The sequence below is a fragment of the Lonchura striata genome, chromosome 23 (assembly GCF_046129695.1).
Source record: "Lonchura striata isolate bLonStr1 chromosome 23, bLonStr1.mat, whole genome shotgun sequence".
NCBI classification, from domain to species: domain Eukaryota; kingdom Metazoa; phylum Chordata; class Aves; order Passeriformes; family Estrildidae; genus Lonchura; species Lonchura striata.
In genome coordinates, this window is record NC_134625.1 from 10,771,171 (window position 1) to 10,793,646 (window position 22,476).

The 22,476-nt window shown below is 56.3% G+C and overlaps 1 protein-coding gene across 4 annotated transcripts in view; it reads left to right on the forward strand.

Annotated features, from left to right (window-relative positions):
* Positions 1-8,835: 8,835 nt before the first annotated feature.
* ZBTB16 (zinc finger and BTB domain containing 16) overlaps positions 8,836-22,476 on the forward strand; it is a 54,693-nt gene continuing 41,052 nt past the window's right edge. Inside the window, exons 1-2 of one of the 4 annotated variants that reach the window (XM_077788050.1) lie at positions 8,836-8,915; positions 9,878-11,215. In XM_077788050.1, the coding sequence (XP_077644176.1) occupies positions 9,948-11,215 (1,268 nt within the window). In that variant the 5' untranslated portion in view covers positions 8,836-8,915; positions 9,878-9,947. Of the gene's footprint in view, positions 8,916-9,271; positions 9,385-9,873; positions 11,216-22,476 lie in introns of those variants that run through there. The other 3 variants (XM_077788049.1, XM_021530042.3, XM_021530041.3) reach the window with 3 other exon arrangements.

Below are 22,476 nucleotides of genomic sequence, written 5' to 3' on the forward strand. Positions count from 1 at the left end.
GCGCACCCGGCCCGGCGAGCCCGTGCAGATGGCGCGGAGATAAACGACCCCATCTCCGTACTGTAGTGGCTCGGCCGTAATTCCTGAAAGACGTTTATGGGAGGCAGCCTTTCCTTTTTCAGGGCTGTGACTCCTCGGGCAGGGGGAATTGCGATGGGGAAGGTGGAAAGCGCAACCCGGCGTTACTGATGAGACCGGTGCCCAAACCCCCATCCATTCCTCTCCTCCAATTTTCTCCTCTGACAATTTATGGGTTGGTTTGATGCTTGAATAGCTGAGTCTCTCTAGTAATATGTATTCTCTGTAAGTATTCCCCGCTGTGGCATATCCTAAGAGAACTCCATCAAATAATTATCTTCCCTTTTATTTATTCACAGTCTTTTCACTCGATCTGCATCACGATAAAATATTCCAATGGCTTCCTCTTAGCACTGAGCCTTCTCCAGATTGTAAAGTGTATTTATGTACAGTATTAAATCCGCCCCGCGCCGCTCTTTATCTCGCCTCCCTGCCCGTCCGATGCTGCCGCCGAGCGCTGGTCCCGCACCCCCGGCCCCGGGTCCCCGTGGCACACCCGGAGCCGGGGCCGCCTGCCCCAAGGCCAGGGCAGAGAGGTCCGCAGGCGGCCAAGGACCAGCTGCAGCAGCGCGAAGGGGCGGAGAGGGGCAGCCGCCCCAGGGAACCGTGCTGCCGTCCCTGGCGGTGCTTCCAGCCGGGATGCGCCGCCGGCAGGGCCGGGCTGCCCGGCAGCGGCGGGACGTGACTGCCGGGCAGCCGAGCGCAATCAGAGCAGGGAGGAAGCCAATAACCTCCCCTGCCCGCGCCGGAGGAGCAGCGCTGCTCTTCCCCAAGTGCTGCGCGTCTCCCCGTGGAGAGTGGCCTCTGGAAAGGATGAATCCCCGAAAAGAGGCAGCTTTTCCTACAGAAAGAGCCGATTTCAGGGTGTAGAGCCCAAAAGTTTCCAGTGCTGATGAGCACTTGGAGCAGTCCTCAGAGAAGGTGCAGGCATGCTGCAGCACAGCTCTGACCTGTGGCAGGGGACATCCTTTCCCATGGGATAGCAGGTCCATGTTTGCAACTGGGACTGCTGCAGGTTTTGAAAATAGCCCTCCAACACCATATCCTCCTTGTCTTTCTGAGGATTTCTGCATGCTGCACAGCTGCCTAACAGGAAATACTTGGTGCTGGGAATCCCTGCTTGCTGCTCTAAAAGACCCCACAAAGAACCAGTGGCCTCTCCACCCCAGGATGCACCAGAGGCATCTTGGCATCTCTGCAGGTGCGGGTGATGCCAGGGTGTTCTGGACTGAAGGGGCTCTTGTGGTCACATTCACAGTCTAGCAGTGCCAGGGATTCTTTAGGCCAGAAGACTCTCCCCACTCAGAGGGCTGAGGGAGTAAAAGCAAGTTTAACTGTGTTTTTAGGTTTGCTTACGCTGCTCTGCCCACAGGAGCATTTCCCAGGAGCCACGAGGCAGTGGCAGCAGCAGCACTTTCTGCCATGCTGTGTCACCATGACGCAGGAACAGCAGTTATTTGGTTGGTCACAGAGAAATAGCGGTGGCTTTTCTTCTCAGCTTTGCCCACAGTCAGCTTAGTTGGGAGGCAGATGGGCCAGGGAAAGGTGTGTTTCCCAGAAGAGGGAGATGACAGGGGAGAGGACTAGTCATGGTGAGGATGATAACCATGGTGCTCCAACTCACTTGGCTCTGGAACCTCTTCAGAGTGGCATCCCCTACACTCCTGGAGAGCCAAGTTCCCCAGCAAGGGTTAACAGAGTGTATAAAATTGATTGCGATTTTAGTAATTCAGTATAATCACAGTCTACCAGCAGGTTGCTTTTCCAGCAGGAGGGTTTGGAATTATTTTCTGGAGTTTGCAATATAGAACTTAAATTAAGCCTCAGAAGTCAGAGGAGCTCTGCTGCATCTCTAATGTGGTGCTAAATTCTCAGCAGCACATTCCCTGTATTAAAGCCTTTGCTGGCAATTAGGTTCATTAACTATCACAATACCTTATTTATTACTCGGCATGCCATATGGTTTCCCAGCTAAAGAATGGCACCCGTTCTAGCACAGACCATTTGGCATCATAAAGATGTTAACAAATAATGTTATGGCTCTCAAGGGCAAAAGGGCTCGCCGGGCTGCAGGTCTGCACGGCAGGAGAGAATATGAAAACATTTTTCTTCTATGGCAAAATAAAGAATTCCTCGAGACAGAAGTATTCAAAGACTATCCCGCTTGCATCACGCAAATGGGAGTTTTATACATGCCCATAATGGTTCTGTCAATATTTGCAGCAGGCAGCGTGCTCACTCATCTCCTTTCCTTCCCCTCGCTCCCTCTGCGCACCGACAGTGCTGGAGCACCAACAGGAAGGACCCACCTCCATCTAATCCTGCTGCATTTATGCCTCTTGACTTTTATTTCATCTGATGGCACCGGCTCTTTGGTGTATGCAGCTCTTGGGGATAGGATTAATTATCCAGTGCCATCCTTTGCTGCTGCCCAGACTTCAGCACTGGGCACTGCACCGAGGCACCCGGCGTGCCAGTGAGCGTGCAGCAGTGATTGCTGCTCTGCAGAGGAGACAGCGTGCATTTCTGTGTGTGCAGGGGGTGAAGCTTCACCAGTACAAACAGCTCGTTGGGACCCCAGTGACAGAACATGAAGTTAGGCATTCTGACCCTGGAAAGGGGAAAATCCTAGCTGCAGTTAGTTCAGTGCTCTCGGGAGGGGATCAGGACCTGTTACAGCCCAGGCTGAGCGTTCCACTGGGTACACCACACTCCGTTCCTATTTTCAGCAGGATTAGGATTACGAGAGCCAGGGACAGCATTTCAGGTCACAGGGACTCGGACTCATCTTGGGCACTGTGTGGCCAACAAGGAAAAGGTACTTCTCCATTCTTATTCTGTGAGTGGATTCTCCTAGAAAAAACACATCCAAAGGGTGATTTTGGCAAAGTGCAACTTAAATCAGAGTAGTACTAAAAGCACAGATTAAACCAGGCTTTGTGATCCTGTTAGAGTATCCCTTGATAACCTCTGAATTTCCAGAAATGGGTCAGAAAGACAAGTTTCAGGCACAAGTAGCACTGCTGTCCATTTGTGGCGGAATTGGCATTTCTCAACCAAAGGCTGTAGCACCTGTGGCAGCAGAGGCACACCAGTGAGAAAGAATGGACTGGGTTCCAAAGGGAATGAATACCTGGAGAGGAGCTGGGGGTGGTGGCAGCGGCTGCACCCCGGTGACAGCCATGTCACACACTCTGCTGCCTCCCCCTTTGCATCCCTGGCAGGGACACGTGGAGCCTCTGGCCCGGGGCAGATAGGTCTTATCCAGGAATGACTTTGCAGGAGTGTTTACTTTCATTCCTGGGAGGCTGATCGAGCTGTTCCAGCTAGGAATGTGCCCTGGCCGAAGGGGGACCCTGCCAAGCTCCTCCAGCCTGAACGCTGCACGGTCCAAGGGCACTCGCCTCCCGCTGCCAGCCTGGCCGTGGCCGTGGCACTGGTGGCCGTGGATGCGTGCACCGTGACCAGGCTGGAATACACCAATTCCTCATGACCTTTGGGAAGGATTCATCAATATCCACCCTGAAAGGGCGGACTGTGAGCTGCCTTGCTGCACCAATGTTATCTGATTTGGTCACTGAGGAATCTGTGACCAGATAAGATACCAGGGCTTTATTGTATCTTCTGGCAATTATTAAGAAAATAAAATCAGTTAATATCTAACCTTGAACCTAGACCAAAACATTTAGCCTCAGACTTCGTTCTGCCTCTCTTGTACATTCAGGAGTTGTACAGTTTAGAGGGCTCTTAGGAATGATGGAAGAGATGAACAGGAATTTAATCTGAGCCTAAAATACCATCATTATGCAGCTCGAGCATCTCAGAAATGAGGTCTGTGCCATGTGTGATGCAGCCACTCGATCTTTTTGTCCTGGTGCAAAAAAGGGGTGGAGGAGGAGGAGCCCCTTTGGCAGAAGTTTCCCCAGCTGTGAAGGCATTTTGTGTGAATATTTAATGTAGAGATATGTTAAGAGCAGGGAGAGGAGGGGGGGAAGTCTTTTCCCTGAGTGTGGGCTTTTGTTTGTCCTGTCAGAAGCAGTAACGTGTTCTCTGTGCGCACACGGAGCACATAAATACATATAAATATCCTCTTGCCTGGAAAGGGAGAGCAGAGAAATGTGCAGCTGGAAATGGGACGTGGTGTGCTGCTAGAGAGGAAAGATGGAATGAGGGCTGGAGGTGCTTACTGAGTCTCTGGGATTCAGGATGTGGCTTGCTTCCTCCAGTAAATGAACTTGAGCATCATGAGAGCACAGAAACTGGAAACTGGCTGCTTCCAGTGAGACTGAGAATGCTGCTTGTGATCCTGTGAACTTTTTGGTTCACAACTCTAAAGCCATTCAGGGGCACTTGGAAACCATCCTGTTAAAGGAAGGGAGTTTTAATTATTGCTCTTGTGCTCAGAAAAGCATGCAATGAGTATTTAACTCACCTGGAATTCTTATTGATGTCTAAACGTGGATGTGATCCTCCTGGAGAAGGAACAGCCCTGGGTGGAGGTACATCCCTGTACCCCACCCCTGAGGGGACTAACCAGCACAAATGGTGTCTGGACAGACAAAGAACATCTCCTTCCCCAGTGCTGTATCCTTCCTGAGGAGAGTCAAAACCAAAGTAAGACAGGAAAAGCAGGATGAAACTGGAACACAATCCCTCACTAGAGCATCCCCTGTTTTGGGAGGCAGAACAAGCCCCCAGAAGTGCTTTGCTGAGGTCCTGGTGTAGATTCTGCTCTATTTAAATGACTTTTTTTTGGGATGAACTTTACCGAACACACATGCAGCCTCCACAGCACCATGAATTTGGGGCTGACATTTAATGCCTCGGCACATTTCTTTCCTTGTCCCGTGCAAGGCAATCAAGTATGTCAGGTTAAGAGAAGAGAAAAAGAGGAAAAATAATTACACAGTAAATTAAACAAGGCTAACTCCCTCCCACTTATTATGGCTTCATAAGTTGCTACCTCTGGCTCAAGCTCTCTTGAATACGTACCAAGGGTAACACTAAAAATAGGTCCTGTACTGATGGTTGGGTCACAGCCTGCTAGAGGGAGACATTTTTATTTAATTACAAGCCCAGCAGCGTGTTGCTGGGGGGGAATACATAAACACGCCACTCGAAGCCCGGCTGTAAAGTTTGTGCTCCTTCGCTGAGTCACTGTGGCTAAATTCCCCTTTGTGTGGGGGATTTAGGGGAGGAATGCGGGAAGGCTGGCCCGGGCTGCCGCCCTCCTGAGTCACCGCTCAGCTCATCCTCCAGCCCCGGCAGGCTCAGGGCCCTAAGCCACTAATTAGCCTCATTGTCTTAGGGCTGCAGCATCCATAACCTAGCACAGGGAGGGGGGGGACGGAGGGACAAAGCTCCTGGAAACCCATGAGCTGTATCTCCTGGCAGTTGTGTTCTGTGCGTCACAGCCCACCTCTCAACACTCCCCGAGGGATCCTGATCCACTCCTTCCGTGGGATGGCATGGATTCCGTGATGCCTAAATGCGAGTGCAGCTGTAACCTGGAGCAGTTCTTCTGAGCAGGGAGGGTTCTGGGGCGCGGGGTGCAGCAGCCGGTGACACCATGGTCCTCGTCACTGCTGCCACGTGCTCGAGCGTGGCCGGGCAGCATCCCACATCCAGCAGGGCCGGGAGGCTGGCAGTGTTTCTGCAGTGTGACACGTGTCTGCTCAGCTCTGTCCGAACTACCAGGTTGTGCGGGTCTCCTTTCCCACAGCAGCAAGCAGCCCTGCGCAGCTCCCTCGGGCTGGCTACCGCCGAGCTCCAAAAATAACTTACCTTGGGACCAACTGCAAGGTGGATAACCCGTATCCCACCACCCCGATCAGTTGCGTCCTTGCGTGACTCTCAGGTTGCCCTTGTGCAGCACACATGGGCACAATGAGGGGTCTGTTCCCAGCCCCTCCGCTCCTGGGCTGCCACAACGCGCACGGCTCCGGTGTCTGCGCTCGGACAGAGCCTGGTGCTCATCACTGGGGTTCAGAGGAAGCTTAATGCACCATGGCTGCACGCTGAGCAGCTTTCCTGGGGCTTCCGCCCTCCCCCTTGCAAACAGCTTTGTGTGTTTAGGCTTTTTTTTAAATGAAGTCTAACACATTTAATCATCTTTTCATAAGCTGTCAGCTTGCCGCGCACCAAAGCAGAGCAGCGCGCTCTGTCCCGGCTCCCAGCAAAGCAAAAGTGCCTGGAGAATCCTGCTCCTGGGAGCGTGCACACACACAGCTCAGGAGCTGTGAACTTTTCTCAGGGTCTGGGGTGAGATCAAAAATCAGTTTTTGGAAGTTATTTTGAAACAGATCTTATTTTGTACAGCATCTTTACTCCAGTGTTTCATAATTCAGCTCTGCACCATCAGCGCTGGAAAACTCAGTATACTAGAAAACTCCAAATACATCAAAAGCAAAACACAACTAGTCCTAGGAAAACATGGGAATGTGCCTGTCCCCCACCCTGAAGGTTCTCGGCAGGAGCAGGGAGAACAGGGGGCAGCTCAGTCCAGGGGCAGAGCTGGGGTGGGCACAGCTGAAGTCAGGGCCTAGCAAGCTGGGGAAGTCAGAGCCGTGTCCTTGCGTGCCTGTCTGGGGTGGAATGGGAGATTATGTGTCTAACAGCACTGGAGGAGTGTGTGTGATGGGAAAGGGCGTTTGCACAGAGTGGGAGAAGCTGTTGTTTTGGGCATGATGGAGAGGAGCTGCTCCTCTTCCCTTTCCATTCATACAGGGTGGGTGATGCTGGGGCACCTTCTGGCTGAAGTTGTCTCCCAGAATGTTTTTTGTGGACTAAGCATCCTGAACAAGGAATTTCCTTTCTTACTGTAATTGTGGAGACTGCTCAGTTTTACTCTCCTCTCCACACACTAGCTGCCTCTTGGAGAAGCATCCCAAGGCTGCCCTTGCCACTATCCCTCAAAATACGGGCTGCACATTGCCCAGTCCTTGTCTCCCCACAGACCTGGTGCTGCTGGCCAGGGTATTTCCCCGGGAGAAGCAAACATTCGTGTCTCCCTGTCCAAGTAACTGATAGGTCTGAGGGATCTGAATAGATCCCAGATTTTCCTGGGAAGGATGTCCATGCTTCACCTGGTTCTCACACAGAAGGCCCTTCCTGAGGAACCACCGACTCAGGTTTAATGCTGGAGGTTAATAATAATCACACCAGGCAGCACATCATTGCACCGTATCTGGTTGAGAGATTTACAAGTGAAACTCGTGGCGGAGGAAGAAATTGCCTCAATCACTCGGAGTAATGGCACATGGAGAGGCACTTGGGCGTGACTGCTACTTAACACGGAGCCCAGCTTGGCTTCATTTAGCTGCTGGTGCCTTTCTAATAAACACGTTACACTACAAGGTGGGGATTAAGATCAGAAAAGTAAATAAATTGGAAACTGATGGGGAGAGATGGGAGGGAAATGGAAGGTACTGAGGAGGAGTGACGAGGGATTGACTCCCATGCCAGCACATGGGGAAATGACCCTGAAGGCCATGGCTGTAGCTTTCCAAGCATCTCTGTGGGCCTCACCTGTGGCCTGCAGGTGCTGGGCAGCCCCAGTGCCAGGGCATGTTGGGTGTCCCTGCTCAGGGTCACCAAGCTGGTCTTCAGCAAACAGCAGCTGTGGCAAGTTGGTGTCTTAAACAATTCAGTAGCTTTTACTATATGTATTAGAGAAGCAAGAAAAAGTGCAATGCACCAGTTGACAGGAAGGACTGGGGGTTAATTTTCAGGATGCTGCCTGGGAATTTAGCCGTGGGATTTCCATTATTGCTAATGGGACTCATGCAGCTTAATTTCATGTGAGCTATACTAAAAACATACCCGTAACTGCCTGCAAAATTTCAGTCCTGAAATCAAGCCTTTTAAAAGTTAGAGAAGGGTAAACAAACACCTGAAACCACAGTGTCTCACCATTTCCTCCTCTCAGCTGTTTGGATTTTAAAGTCTGGAAGAGGGAGGAACTCAAGCAGTTTGAGACAATTAAAAACCCCCATCCAGCAGGCACGCTGGCTGCCTGTGCGGCACATCCCTGCTCTCTGCCAATTACAGCAGCAGAGTTATAACCCCCGAAAAAATAGGAGTAAGCTGATGCCTTACCCTTAACTATAGTACGGCGAGCACGGCGTTATCACACGCGTCTAATAACCCGCGCAGCGCCGCCGTGCATCGTGAGGCCTCCGTTATTAGGCTGTTCTCGTTAAATGACTGCTATCATCTGGTCCCAAAGTACATTAAATCCCATTATAATTATAAACACACTTCCCCATAACGTTCTCCTTAGATTACATTTGCGCTGCTTTACCCCAAGGGTATCTTTGTACTAATGCCGTCCGTGTTTGTTGTTTTAGCTGAAGACACCGGCCCTGCGCTGGCTGTGTCGGTCCACGGGCGCAGCAGAGAGGGAGGGAAGAAGGCAGAGCCGTGCGGCTGCCACCCTGCCCCTCCCGAGGATTGCACAGGGTGCGCCGGGCGCGGGCACGCCAAGGAGCTGAGGCACTCCTCGGATGCTCGGGGCACGCAGTGCTCCCTCCGCGCGTGGCCCGCTGCTCCTGCCGCCGCCTGGTGCTGCTGTCGGTGTCACGGTGTGGCTGGCGTCTCACCGCGCGTTTCGCTCCCTTCCCGAAGGGGACAGAGCCCCACGGCCCGTCCTGGGGTGCGGGCACCCGCCACATCCCTACACACAAGTGGCGCCGTCACGGCGTCAGTATTTTACCGGGGGGGCAGGGGGGAAAGGAGGACAAACCGGCTTCGTCGAGGCGACAACGTGCTCGGTGTCACATCATGTCACGAGCACCGCAGCTCCCGGTCGGAATCCGGACCCCAAACCGGGCTCCGAGGTTGGTTTTCACCGTCTCCAGCCCGGGGCCGGGTCCGCCCGGCGCGGGGGCGGCTTTGTCTGGCGGGGGCGCCGCCCGTCGGGGCGCGCAGCCCCGCTCGCGGCGGGCCCGGGGCAGCCGCGCCGCGGCCCGGGGCCGCTCCGCGGGGCCGCTCCCGGTGCCGCCGGGCTTCCGGGTGCCGGGCTCGCCGCCGCCTCCGGCTCCTCCATGTTTGTTGTCGGCAGCGCTGTCCAGCCGCCGCCGCCGCCCGCAAGGTGCGGGGCGCGCGGGGCGGGCCCGGGCGGGGGCGCCCGCACTCAGCGCGGCGGGCGGGGGCGGCCGCCGGTCGGTGGGTGGGTGGGGGCGGCCTGACGCGGGCGCGGGGCGGCCCGGGGGCCGGCGCCGCCGTGATTTGCTGCGCGGCGCGGCGAGCGGCGGCGGCGGCGATGAGAGCGGGCAGTGCGAACTGCCGGAGCAGCCGCCGGCCGCCGTGAGTGCGGGCGGGGGGCGGCACCGGGGCCCCCCGCGTCCCCCGCCCCGGGACCGCCGTGTGCCCGCGGCTCCGCCGCTTCGCCGCGCACCTGATGGGGCCGCGCTGCCGGCGGGACGGGGCGGCCGGAGCTGGAGCCGGGCGGCGGCGGGGGATGCGCACCTTCCTCTCCCTTCCTTCCCTCGCCTTCCCCGGCCGGCGGTAGCGGGAACGCGGCTCCGGCAGCTGCGGATCCGCCGAGCAGCGCGGAAACTTTTGGGCGAGTCGCTGCTAGGCTGCGGGCTAACTTCCCTCTTCTCCCCGCTCCCTTCTCCCCGCTCCCTTCTACTCCCTGCTCCCTTCTCCTCTCCTTTCTCTCCCCGGCTTTCCTCTCTCCCCCATCTTTTTTCTCTTTCTTCCCCTTTTCTCTCTCCTTCGTCTCTTCCCTCCCCGCTCCCCCTTTCCCGCTCCCCTCTGCTCCTCTCCCCCTCCGCCTTTTGTTTTCTGCAGATAGTCGGCACACAAAGCTGGTCCCAGATTTGAGCGACGGCGAGACACCCTGATGTGTGAGCCTGGGGCGCGCCATGGATCTGACTAAGATGGGGCTGATACAGCTGCAGAACCCCTGCCACCCCACCGGGCTGCTGCACAAAGCCAACCAGATGCGCCTGGCGGGGACGCTGTGCGACGTGGTCATCATGGTGGACAGCCAGGAGTTCCACGCGCACCGGACCGTGCTGGCCTGCACCAGCAAGATGTTCGAGATCCTCTTCCACCGCAACAGCCAGCACTACACCCTGGACTTCCTCTCGCCAAAGACGTTCCAGCAGATCCTGGAGTACGCGTACACTGCCACCCTACAAGCCAAGGTTGAGGACCTGGATGACCTGCTCTATGCTGCCGAGATCCTGGAAATTGAGTACCTGGAGGAGCAGTGCCTGAAGATCCTGGAGACTATACAGGCCTCCGAGGACAATGACACCGAGGTCGCTATGGCTGATGGAGGTGCCACCGCCACCACTGAGGAGGAGGAGGAGAAGAAGTCAAGGTACATCAAGGGCCTCTTCATCTCCAAGCCCACTGGTGAGGAGGGTGGCTATGCTGGCATGGCCAGCCAGAATCTGCTGGCAGCCACAGTGGAGCAGAGCCCCTCTGCCTCCGCATCCTACTGCTCCCTCTCTTCCATGAGCCCCACCAAGGCGGCGGTGGACAGCTTGATGACCATCGGGCAGTCACTGCTGCAGGGAGCCCTGCCACCCAATGCCCCCGAGGACTCACGCTCTGCCACCACCCGCCGTCCCTCTGGCCTCGCCGAAGTCAAAACTGAAGCAATGCAGGTGGATGAGGCCTCCAGCCATGACAGCCCCCGGACAGCCGAGCCCGGTGCCTCCAGTGGGGAAAAGGCTGACGAGAAGGGCAAGGAAGGACCTGGCACCCCGACCCGCAGCAGTGTCATCACCAGTGCCCGTGAACTGCACTACACCCGTGAGGAGGGTGCCGAGCCACCCCCTGAGCCTGGCCAGGGGCTGCCACTGGGGCCGGAGCCGTCTGCCGCTGCCCCGGGAGAGAAGCCCTTGGGCATCTACTCCCTTCTGCCGAACCACAAGACTGAGCCGGTGCTCGGCGTGCCGCCCACTGCGGCGTCCGCCCTGCATGTGCAGCCGGCCCTGGCTGTCTCCATGGACTTCAGCGCCTATGGCGGGCTGCTGCCCCAGGGCTTCATCCAGCGGGAGCTGTTCAGCAAGCTGGGGGAGCTGGCAGCCGGCATGAAGACGGAGAGCAGAGCCCTGGGTGAGCAGTGCAGCGTGTGTGGGGCAGAGCTGCCGGACAACGAGACCCTCGAGCAGCACAGGTGAGTGCCGAGGCCGTGCTGTGGCATGCTGCACCGGGCAGCCAGGATCTCGCCAAAGGGTTTCGGTTTCTGGCTGAGTGTCACATGCGTTGGTGCAAAGTTTCCATCAGGTACCCCAAAACCAGCTTGTGGAGTAGCATTCTAAGAGGGATAGCTGTTGGCAGCTTCCCCGAATCTGGTTACCGTGCCAGAAGGTTCCTTCCAGTGAGTGCTGGCTGGGAACAGCCCGGATGAGCTGGGGCCGTCGGTGTTTCCTGCGAGCATAAACACCACCAGTTTCCCTGGCTGGCATCAACCAAGTAGCTCACAGTTGCTACCCTTTGAGTTGGGGGATCTGCGTGTAGAGAGAAGCAGTGGGGACAGGCAGCGCTCGCCCGCTCTGCTGAGATCTGGTCCCCCCTGTGCCAGTGCCGGGGCACGCCAGCGCGGGCAGTGGTGTCAACATGTGTTGACTTGCCAGCCTGGGGGGTTTTGTGCCGCTCAGCTTCCCGGTTTATGAAACATTTACACTTCGCAGAAAGTGGCGCGGGGGTCAGGCTGGGTAACGCCGGGGCGAGCGCAGAGGGCTCGGGCTGCCGCAGAGCCGCGGGTCTGTCCCTGCGGGAAAGGTGAAGGGCTGAACCTCCAACAGCTGCAGGTGCGGCTTCGGGGCTGCCCTGCTCGGGGTGGGGGTCTGGCTCACTCCCAGCCCGGCGCCCTGGGGGCTTGCTGCGGGCTGGAGCGTGGTGGCGAGCTCACACGTGAGCTCAGTGCTCCGCTGCTTATTGCCTCCTGGTCGTGGTTCAGGGACCAGGGCTTGTTGCCTCATTTGGCTGGGGAAGGGAGCCGCGTTGATTACCACACCAAAATCGGTGTCGCCACTCCAATCCTGTGGCTCTGAACGTGCTTCGGTGAGCGCTGCCCTGGCCCCCGCTGTGGCTGCAGCCCCGCCGCAGGACAGCGGCGTCCCGCCTAGGCAAGACATCCCCGGCATGGTGCCGTAGCTTCTCCCTGCCTCCCCTGGCTGCACGCCCTGTCAGGTTCTTCATGAATCAACAGGTTAATTAGTCGTGGTGCACATAAGGCTCCAGGGCCGGTCCGAGCCGGCACGTGCCCGCGGCGGGGCGGCCGGTGCCGCCGGGGCAGCGGCTCCCGGCTCAGCCCGGGAGCGCGGCGGGCGGCCCGAGCCGCCGAGCCGCCGAGCCGGGATCCTCAGCGCTGCGAGGGCTGGCAGCATCGCCCCGCCGCAGGGACCCCGCGGGGAGCAGCCCGCACCGCGAGGCTCCCCGGCTCCGTGCGGGGGCACAGCCGCTTTGGGCTTTGTTCCTTCCCCCTCTCGCAAGCGGGGCTGGCGTTGGTTACGTCCGCGAAGCCGCCGCGGCCGTGCGGTGATGCAGACCGAACGTCACCGGGAGAGCTGCAGTGAGGGCTCAGGGAGAATTTTAACGTGCCTTTCTGCCACGGTCTCAAGGCTCTCCCTTTCCCCCTGCAAGCCCAGAGCAGCAATTGCTGTGGCCGCGGTGGGGGCGATGCTCCTGTGGCCAGCCGTGAATGTGTCCGGAGGGAGGGAGAGCTGCGCGGTCAGATCCTTCCTGCGGGCTCGGGAGACAGGGAGCGTGGCCCGGCTGTCCAGCACGGCAGCCCCTATTCCACAGCGCCTTCCCGGGCTCAGTGTGCTCGGACAGCCGCGGCTGCAGCCGTAGTTTATTTCTCACTTGTTCATGATCTTACCGTGAAGCTGGGCACACGCGGGGCCGGGGTCTGCCCGGAGCATGGAGCTCAGCGCTGGCCCCTGCCACTGGAGCCTTAAAGGCAGTGCTGAAGCCAGCACCAAACTCTGTTTGCCTGTTTTTGCTTTCTGACCGGTTACCTGGAACGGGCAAACTTTGCAGGGTTAGCCAAATCCTTTGAGCCATGTTTAAACTGATCTGTAAGACTGTCCGTGTTGAAAGGCATTGGGTAACAGTCCAATGAACTCACTCCCCGGCCCCTAAAGTCTAAATCCCAGGCGGTTTGTGTGTAGACAGGGTCTCATGTGGCTTTTTTATAGTGTTTGCTTTCTAATACGTTGTGAGAATTACCATTTGGGGAGGATTTGTGGGATCCTATTGTATTCATGGAGCTGTTAAACAGCATCTGCGCTGGGCTGGGATCTGCAGCTCTCTGTCAGAGCAGCTCTGGTGGCAGCTGCACCGTGCTGGCTGCAGGCTCCTCTTCTCTCCACTGCCTGGTGCTGAGGGAGCCCGGGGATCTGCGCCCTCGCTGGGGTCTGGGCACCACCTCCCCAACCGGCTGGAGGGGGGCAGGATGTGCCGGGGGCACCACGGTGTCTCTCACTGACTCTCGCTGACCTCCTTCTGCCGTTGCACTCGCTGCTGTGGTTTTGCTTTCCGACCCCGATGCGAGGCGGAGGTGCCCGATCAGCCGCTCCCAGCTGCGGTGAGCTGGGGGCCAGGGGGCAGGGGCGGGGGTACCTCCCTGTTCCGTGGGGTGCTTGGCTGTGGCCTGACAGCTTCCACGTGCCAAGCCCCAGCAGGTGACAGACCCGAAGCCACCCAGCACCAATGCCCTCGTTCCGCAGGGAGCTCGGCGAGCCGCTGCGTGCCGAGCCTGTTTGCAGAGCACAGGCAGCCCATGCATATGGCAGGGCTGTTTGTTTACACACACACATGCCTATAGAAGTGTAAACATACATGTTTATAGTCTTGGAGCCTTCTGAGTGTTGTTCCTGTCTTCATTAGTATGGGAAGCACGTGCAGGAAAGAGGAGAACAGAGGGTTGGCCTGGCCTCGGCAAGCACAGGGGGCCGCTGGCTCTGGGTGACAGACAGTGCCCGAGGGACAGTCATCTGCCCTGGCCCAGGGTGGTAACACGGCTCCTCGGCCTCGTGGCAGCACTGTCTGTGCTGTGTCATACCCAGGAGCACTGAGCTGTGACCTTTGGGGGGCCAAGTGGACACCAGCCTGGGCACTGCCTCTGATCAGGGTTTTCAGGTCCCTGAACCCACTGGCTGCTGCATGAGCCATTTTCCTTCTCCCTTACCAAGCTTATGATTTTGACTAATTGAGTGTAGATTGAGTCGTCGAGTCTTTAATTTTTTTTATAAAAGATTTCCTTCTGGGTTCAGCAAAGTTCAGACTTAATCTAATGTTAGTATTGATCGTCACTTCTAATTGCAGACAAAAAAGCCATAGTTCAGTGGCCCTTTTGGGGGATGTTTTGTGAAGGAATACCTCCAAGCTGTAAGGTGAGACCTGTGCCGAGCTGCCAACTGAGCCTGGCATAATTTGTCATCAGGAAGTTAAATACCTTAAAACTTAAAAAAAAATGAAACCATGTCTTTTATAAAGTGATAGTGACTGGGAAGGCTGCCATGGGGATGTGATCCCATACGCTTCATTTATGGCACAGTCGAGGACCCCAAGCCAATGCTGCCCGGGAATTCACCCGCCACGCGACGCGGCTGCTGGCAGCACGGGTGTCAGTGTGAGATGGAGATGCTGGTCTGGAGAGCAAAAGTGCTTTCATGGTGATGGTGTCATGCTGCAGGCCAGTGGTGGGTGAATGCTCCTCGTGGAGCACTTTTGGTGGAAGGTGTCATATGAGGGGATGTACCTTGGGGAAAGCTTCCATTCCAGCTGTCAGGTCTGCTCTGCATTTTGAGGTTCCGTGGCTGAGCTGTCAGCTAAAGATGTGTGTGTGCCAATGGAGGGTTGAAGGACAAGGGTAAGGAGGCTCGCTGTATCCCAGTGGCTGCTGGCTAGCCACTGTGCCCCAAAATCCAGATTTGTGCCGTCTTTTCCCACTGAAGGACAGAAAAGCAGTAGATCTGCCTGTCTGCTACCAGCAGCACCAGTGTTCAGGGCCAGGCATCGACGCTCCCACGGTCTGAAATGCTCCTGCTTGGGAAAACTGCAGCTTCCCATGGGAATCCAGCCTTTGGCTCTTCCTCTGGCAGCCTCACCTGCCCTCTCCCCACCTGGATTAGCTGAGCGTTGTACTGCTAATGCCATTAGGCACGTTGGCACTGCTCGGTATGTCACAGTGAGAAACAGATGCAGTGCACCATTAAAGCAATAAACGTGATAAATCGGATCCCAAGTGCTTTGTGAGATGTTATTAGTGTTAATTTCAGTAGCTGAATACAGTAGTTGTTTCTTATTTTATTTTAAGCATTTGTCAATTTATGTTCCACTGCAATTTAAACTTTTAAAAAAAGGAGGAAAAATGGAAAGCAAGCGGGGGAGGGAAGGAAAAGCCAGGGCAGCAGCCCCCCAAACTCTGCCCATGATTACTTCCAGAGTTCGAGGATGACCTGGCAGCTCTTGTTTCTTGTTGATGGGCCTTATTAGCGGCACCTGGCATCATAAGGGGCTAATGGAAACCAGCGTTCCCGCTGCCGGGCCGCGGAGCAGGGCAGCCGGGCGAGGAAGCTCTTATTAGCTTTATGGGCAGGGGGACGTGCCCCGCTCAGGAAATGAATGTTGCAGCTAAGGTCCACAGCGCTGACCCCGAGCGTGTAACCTGTGAGCGCTGGCCGAGACCCCGCGCAGGATGCTTGGGATTTCGGGGGCTCTCTGGTTCTTGTCATGGGCAGAGGGGGAATACAACGTGGTATGTTGCAGCCTTGAACTTTTGATTTATTCAGTGGGTAACTTAACCATTTCCATACTCAGCTCCAAGTGTGGAGGGAGAAAAGCCCCCTTTGGCTTCCACATTACTCCATCCATTATTCTGCATCAGTTCAGTTATGCATGCACTGTGATCGAAAGCGAAGCTCTGAGGTTCCCATCAGAAAACACCTATTTCTGTGTATTTGTTTGTTTGTTTGTTTGTTTCCCCCTGCCCAGTAAAACCCTGGTTTCTCCTGCCCATGATGCCTCTGCTTCTGACACCTTGCAGAGGGACATCCATTGGCATGATGGGGTCACTGCCTGCTCTCTGCCTGGTGTGCAGCCCCTTCCCCAGCACCGCTCAGTTCCCAGGGACCAGAACCCCTTTGGCTGCAGGGCTGGGGCCTTGGTGCATGAAACCTGCCACACTGAGGACACTTGGGTGGCTTTTGCCCAGAGCTGGCTGCTGCTGCAGCAGTGCGATGAGACTTGCAGAGCATCCTCAGTCCTCGTTACGCCTCGCACGGCGATGTTGGTTACTTTGCCTTTCCAGCAGTACAGAGGCCCCTCAGAGAGCCTGTGCTGGTTCAGGGGTGCCTCTGTCCACCCTTTCTTCCTTTCCCTGTAGAGAATGGGAGTGGTGCAGGTCAGCTTGGGCTCTTGGTGACAGAGCATTCCTGCAGCCTTCCCTGCTTCTGCGGGATATTGGCTCTTTAGTTACACCAGTCTGTAAATCTGTTTTCCTTGGATAGAGTAAAATGATCTGCATTTTCCTTTTTGCCTGCAATTAGCAAGATTTTTCTTTTATTCCCCCCCTGCCCCCCTTGACAGCTTCAAGAGAGGCTTTAAATGAGTAATTACTAAATATTTCCCGGCAGCCAAACACGGGGCCATGGCATCTCCTGTTGCAAAAGTGAAAAATATTTCTGTTTGCAGTTAATTTTAGTGGCAGGCAGATCATGTTAACTGGGTGTAATTGCTTCCAGATATGGCAGAGGGTTTTGTGTGTTGGGATGAAGGGTCTGGTAAGTGCTCACTTCCTGTGTAAATTAGCCTATTCCATTCATTCCTCCTCACCCGGCAGTCCTGGCTTGTGTCACTCTGCCGGTGAGGGGTTCTTCTCCCCAGCGTGGGCCAGTGCTTTATGGTGGGATCAGTCCTTTGCAGGGCATTGCTCTCTCCTTTCTGGAAGGGATCTGCATCCCGCCCTGCAGCTGGTGGACAGAGCTTGGTGTGCACCCTGGCCCTGGTAGAGTTTGGTGGTGTGACAGGTACCAGCTGAAACAGGGAGGGTGGCACAAAAGGAATTTCAGGCAGGATGTCATATGAGCAACAGGGAAAGGTTCTTGCATCGTTTGGAGTGAGTGCAGACATGGCAGGGGAGTCTGCATGTGGCCAGACACCTTTTTAACATCGGCTGATGAGTTTCCAGTGCAGCCATGACATCTACTTTTGTTCCCAGGCTAAGCCCAGTTGCTCAGACCTGCTGTGGGGTGTTCAGGGGCATCACCCCTGTGTCCGTTCGGGATAATCTTTATCCAGGCTGAGGCGTGCCTGAACCGCTTGGTTTCGGTTTGGAACACGCTGGTTCGCGTTGGCTGTGCCCTGGGTAACTTCTGTGCTGACAGCAGAGCAGCAGGTTCCTTTGGAGGAGTACAAGTGCTGTTGGACCATGTCATTCACGAGAGGTCGATTCCTCTTTTTGGCGAGAGGTCACTCTGCATCTGAAGGAGGGAGCACTGCCCTAAAATCGGTGTTGTGGGAGCGAGCCTTTGTGGCCCAGGCTTACGCGCTGGCCAGGGGCCAGGGCCGCCCGGATCATTTTCGCTGTAGTGTTCTTAACTGATTTTAAGTAGATTATGGTTGGATACACGCCCTGCTGTGCTGGTTCAGGTTTCCATCGGCCTTCGTCGTCTCGTTGCTGTTTTATTGGCACGTTGTTTAGCAAACAAGCTGGCAGCGTGCGATTGAGGAAAAGCTTCTCCACGCAGGCACGAGCGCTGCAAGGCACGCACAGCCCGGCTAGGGCCGGCCGGGCGCCCTAAATCAGCGCTAAACACCCCGCTTTGTTAGCGGTGTCAGCGCGGGAGATGGGCTGGCCATCGGCGCGTATCAGCCGGGCCAGTAACCCCGGGCTGGCCGCGCGAGGAGCGGCTGCAGCGGGGCACGGGCGGCACGGGCGATGCTGCGGTGCGCGCCACCGAGGGGACCCCTGCTTGGCCAAATGCACCTTCTTCCATCCGCAGCTTGTGGGGCTTGCTGTCACCTTGATGACCTGTAAAGAAGGGAAATGTCAACTGAGCGTAAAGCAAATGAGCTCAAAAAACCCACAGCCCCAGACACCTGGCCACTTCCATCGCCGGCAGCGTGCTTCAGGACACATGTAGCAGGGGACTTGGGGACATGTTTTAGCGCTGGGTTTGGCTGGGGAATGGTTGGTCTCAGTGCTTTGGTTGGTCAGACGTCTTTCCCAACCTTTGTGATTCCCAAACACCAACCCTGCCAGAGTTCAAGGAGCATTTGGACAATGCTCTCAGGCACGTGGTGGGTTTTCGGGGGCTGTCCTGTGCAGTGCCAATAATTGGATGTTGATGATCCTTTTGGGTTCAGGATTCTATGATTTGATTCTATGATTTCCACACCAGGTACTGCACCAGTTACAACTGGCATGTGGTTTGCCACTCCATCATAACTACTGAACGTGCTTTTATGCTTTTGCCACTGAGTCTGGGGATGGTGCTGGACTCCACAAGCTGTGCCCTTGGTGACCTTCCCTCATTCTCATCTCCATGCAGTATTTATAGTAAATCATATTAGAAAGGAGTGCTAAGGAGGAAGCATGATTCATCCTGCTTGAAACCACCACTGACATAAATAAAGGCAAAGCGCTTACTACATGTTTTTTATTATGGTATTTAGGGACAGGTTGTACTAATTTTGGTGTGCACAGAGTAAACCCAGGAAGGCTATGACTCCAAGAAATTCAGTTTCACCACAGCAGACGCTGTGTTTTTAAAAAACTCAACCAAAACCCAGCCGGCCTTCTTGAAAGTGCACGTGCATGGCAGCACAAGGCTTTTGGGACAGCTTGTTACCTTCCAGATTTCACTGGAAGTCCCTGTGGCTGTTCTATTGGTTTCTCAGGGCTTTGCTGTCATGCAGGAACAGAGATGGCTGTGATCTCAGGCATCACCTTTACCTGTGAGGGTGATAAGACTGTGGCACAGGTTCCCAGGGCAGCTGTGTCTGCCCCATCCCTGGAAGTGTCCAAGGCCAGGCTGGATGGGGCTTGGAGCAACCTGGGATAGTGGAGAGTGTCCCTGCCCGTGGCAGAGGGTTGAAATGGGGTGAGTTTTAAGATCCCTCCCAATGTAAACCATTCTGCTGTCACAGGTCTGGAGTAGGATGTGCAGGTTGTAGCAGAAAAGGGCTCCCAGAGGAGGGGATGCACAGAGAGGATGCACAGAGGGGTGCTGGGTGCAGAGAGACCCTGCCAGTGGCTCTGTGACTGTGCAGTCTGGGCAGCCACAGCGCGGCTCAGGCAGGGCTGGTGACGGGTCGTGTTCAGCCGGGCACGGCTGCGGCGGCAGCGGCTGCCCAGCGCACGCAGAAGCCTTGGCATGGGAGAGATGAGGCAGCGGCAGCGTGCAGCGCTCACAGTGTGCTCCGTGAGCCCGCTGCCCTGCCCGTGCCGTGCCCCGGGCACCGCGCCCCGGGCGCCGGCCCCTGGCCCCGGGAGGGTCCTGGGTGGTCGGGCACGGTACAGTGCCACTGGCCCCTGGCACTGGGGCCCCTTTCTGCGAAACAACCCTCTGCTCAGAACCGAAACCCTCTGCCTCTGCCGCCCACCTGCCCCCCTCCAGCGTGTTCTGCTGCTTTTACCAGGAACAAGGTGATTTCCTCTTCTCTTTCTTCCTTCCCCCTGTTCGTAGAAAAGATCCCAAGTGCTGAGCCCAGGGCAGGGCACTCCTGCGAGTCAGAACAGTGACCACAGGCACTTGTCACATGCGAAGACTCTTTGGGCAGCTCTGCCCACACTGCTCTTGCCTCCTCTTGCACGTGTGTTGCCTTGGTGGGAGCCAGCATGTGCAATGAAACCTGCTTCCCTGTAGCAGGAATCATCTTAGGAGTATTTTAACTTGAATGAAAACCTTCCCAGTGGAGAAAAGTGAAAAACAATTGGTTTTGCTTCCCAGGTTCCTGTCTTCTCCTTGGGTGAGGGATGGAGAAACGCTGTCCTGACTTTGCTATGCCACCCCCGGCCTTTCAGTTCATCACCCTAGCTGAAGTGGAGCATTTCGTTGGGGTTTCTTGGGGGATTTTGGAATTTGCATTTCTGGGGCTGTGGGGAAGATTGCATGTAAGGCAGGGCAGTAGGAAATGGGTGTTGTGGTGGGAACTGGGCCACTGGCAGCTCCCAGCCTGCAGGGTGCTGAGTCAGCAGTACCTGAGAGTAGGGCAGCACCAGGGTTGCCAGGGGATGCTCCCAGACCTGCCTGTGGGATTCCCCCAGCCCAGCCCTGCCCACGGATCTGGGGAGGGACGCTGGGATCTTGGGATGCAGAGGCAAGCGCTTAGATTGATTTCTGGCTTCTCTGACCCTTTAGCTGGAGGCAGCTCTTCCCTCAGCGTTGAACCAAATGTAACTTAAAGCAGTGCAGAAATGTTTATCATCCTTCCCTTGCAGCAGTGAGCTCTGCCCAATGCATTATTTAGCAGGGTGGGATCTATGGCAGGCCGCCCTGGAGCGGGCCATGACCAGCACATGGGTGGTGGGGCCTCAGGTGGGCTGTGTGATAAGGGCGCAGGCAGTGCTGGGAGGAGAGCTCACATTGGACCTTACACTGGGAGAGAGACCAGTCCAGCTCTGCTTGGCCAGAAGATGGGAAGAGGATGGCAGAAGAAGAGACCATGGTGCTGGGGGGCTGCGTGAGGGGCCACAGAGGTAGGCATCTCCTGAGGATGACACTCAGGATGCTTCTCACCTTCTCCCACAGTGCCACTGCCACATGGTGGGGCACCAAAGGCTGTGCCACCGCTGGCAGCTGTGCCACATCCTCCTCTGGCTGGAGGTGGAGAACAGCTCGCTCCCTAATTAGCACCTTCGTTGCCAAGTGAACGAGGCGGCCGTGCATGGCAAGCTTCCTGCCAGCAATCCGTGTGTCGAGGAAGGGCCCTTCCACCGGCACCGCGTGCGGCGCTGCGGCGTGCAGCCTCGGAGACCGAGGTGCCAGAGCTGCACTGCGGCCTGGGGCAGTGTGCTGTGGGGATGTGTGCTGTGGGGATGTGTGCTCTGGGGATGTGTGCTGTGGGGCTGTGTGCTCTGGGGCTGTGTGCTCTGGGGATGTGTGCTGTGGGGATGTGTGCTCTGGGGCAGTGTGCTGTGGGGCAGTGTGCTCTGGGGATGTGTGCTGTGGGGCTGTGTGCTCTGGGGATGTGTGCTGTGGGGCTGTGTGCTCTGGGGATGTGTTCTCTGGGGCTGTGTGCCCTGGGACCGTGTGCTGTGGGGATGTGTGCTCTGGGGCTGTGTGTTTTGGGGCTGTGTGCTCTGGGGCTGTGTATTTTGGGGCTGTGTGTTTTGGGGCTGTGTGCTCTGGGACCATGTCCTCTGGGGCTGTGTGCCCTGGGACCGTGTGCTGTGGGGATGTGTGCTGTGGGGATGTGTGCTGTGGGGCTGTGTGCTCTGGGGATGTGTGCTCTGGGGCTGTGTGCTCTGGGGCTGTGTGTTCTGGGGCAGTGTGCTTTGGGGCTGTGTGCCCTGGGACCGTGTGCTGTGGGGATGTGTGCTGTGGGGCAGTGTGCTCTGGGGCTGTGTGCTCCAGGGACCGCGTGCTCCAGGGACCGTGTGCTCCAGGACCCCGGGACCGTGGCTCTGCTGCTCCGTGTGCCCCGGCAGCCCAGCGCTGCCTCAGCAAGGCACTGATTTACCGTGTGCCCATGGCGCTCATCCTCCAGGTGCCACCGCTGTCACCTGTTGCACCGAGGGTTGCTGCTGAGGCAGCCCTTCTGCTCTGCTCTGCGGCGAGCGTATTTTCAATTACCTCTGGTCACCTCTCCCACGGCATCTGCCCTGCTGTCTGGGTCAGACATGAGTTAGCTGCAAGTGTCACCGTGTTAAAGGGAATAACTGTGTCGTCTTCGAGGGGATGGTAACGATGGATGTTAATGCCTGTGGAACAACAGCCTGTGGCAGCTCTCATTAAACAAGACTCCATTTGGATTACCAGATCCCTTTGATTCTTCCTGCATTATCTTCTGCCTCATCCTGGCTCTGCATCCTAGCACTGGGGTTTTATTATTTTATAGGAGCTGTAATGTTCGGGCTGTGCTGTGTGGCAGTGGTTGATGCTCTCCCCACCATCCTCCTCCTCTTCAGGGTGCTCTTCAGCAGTGAACAGAGAACCATTTGGTGGCTGGAGCATGTGGGGGCTCCTGCCTCCAGATGTGTTTTGCAGCCAGAATATCCCATGTTCAGGGTGTTTGTTGGAAAATCCATCATATTTGTACTAACGAGTGATGGTTTTGTCATTTCCAGTGTCTGTTGCTGCTTACATTCCCCTGTGTGTATAAACTTTGCCTTTTCCCTAGTAAATAATGCCATGGAAATGAGTGTGAAAAGCATCATGACTGTCTGGGCACAGAGATGGGGCTGTCCCTGCACTGCTGCCT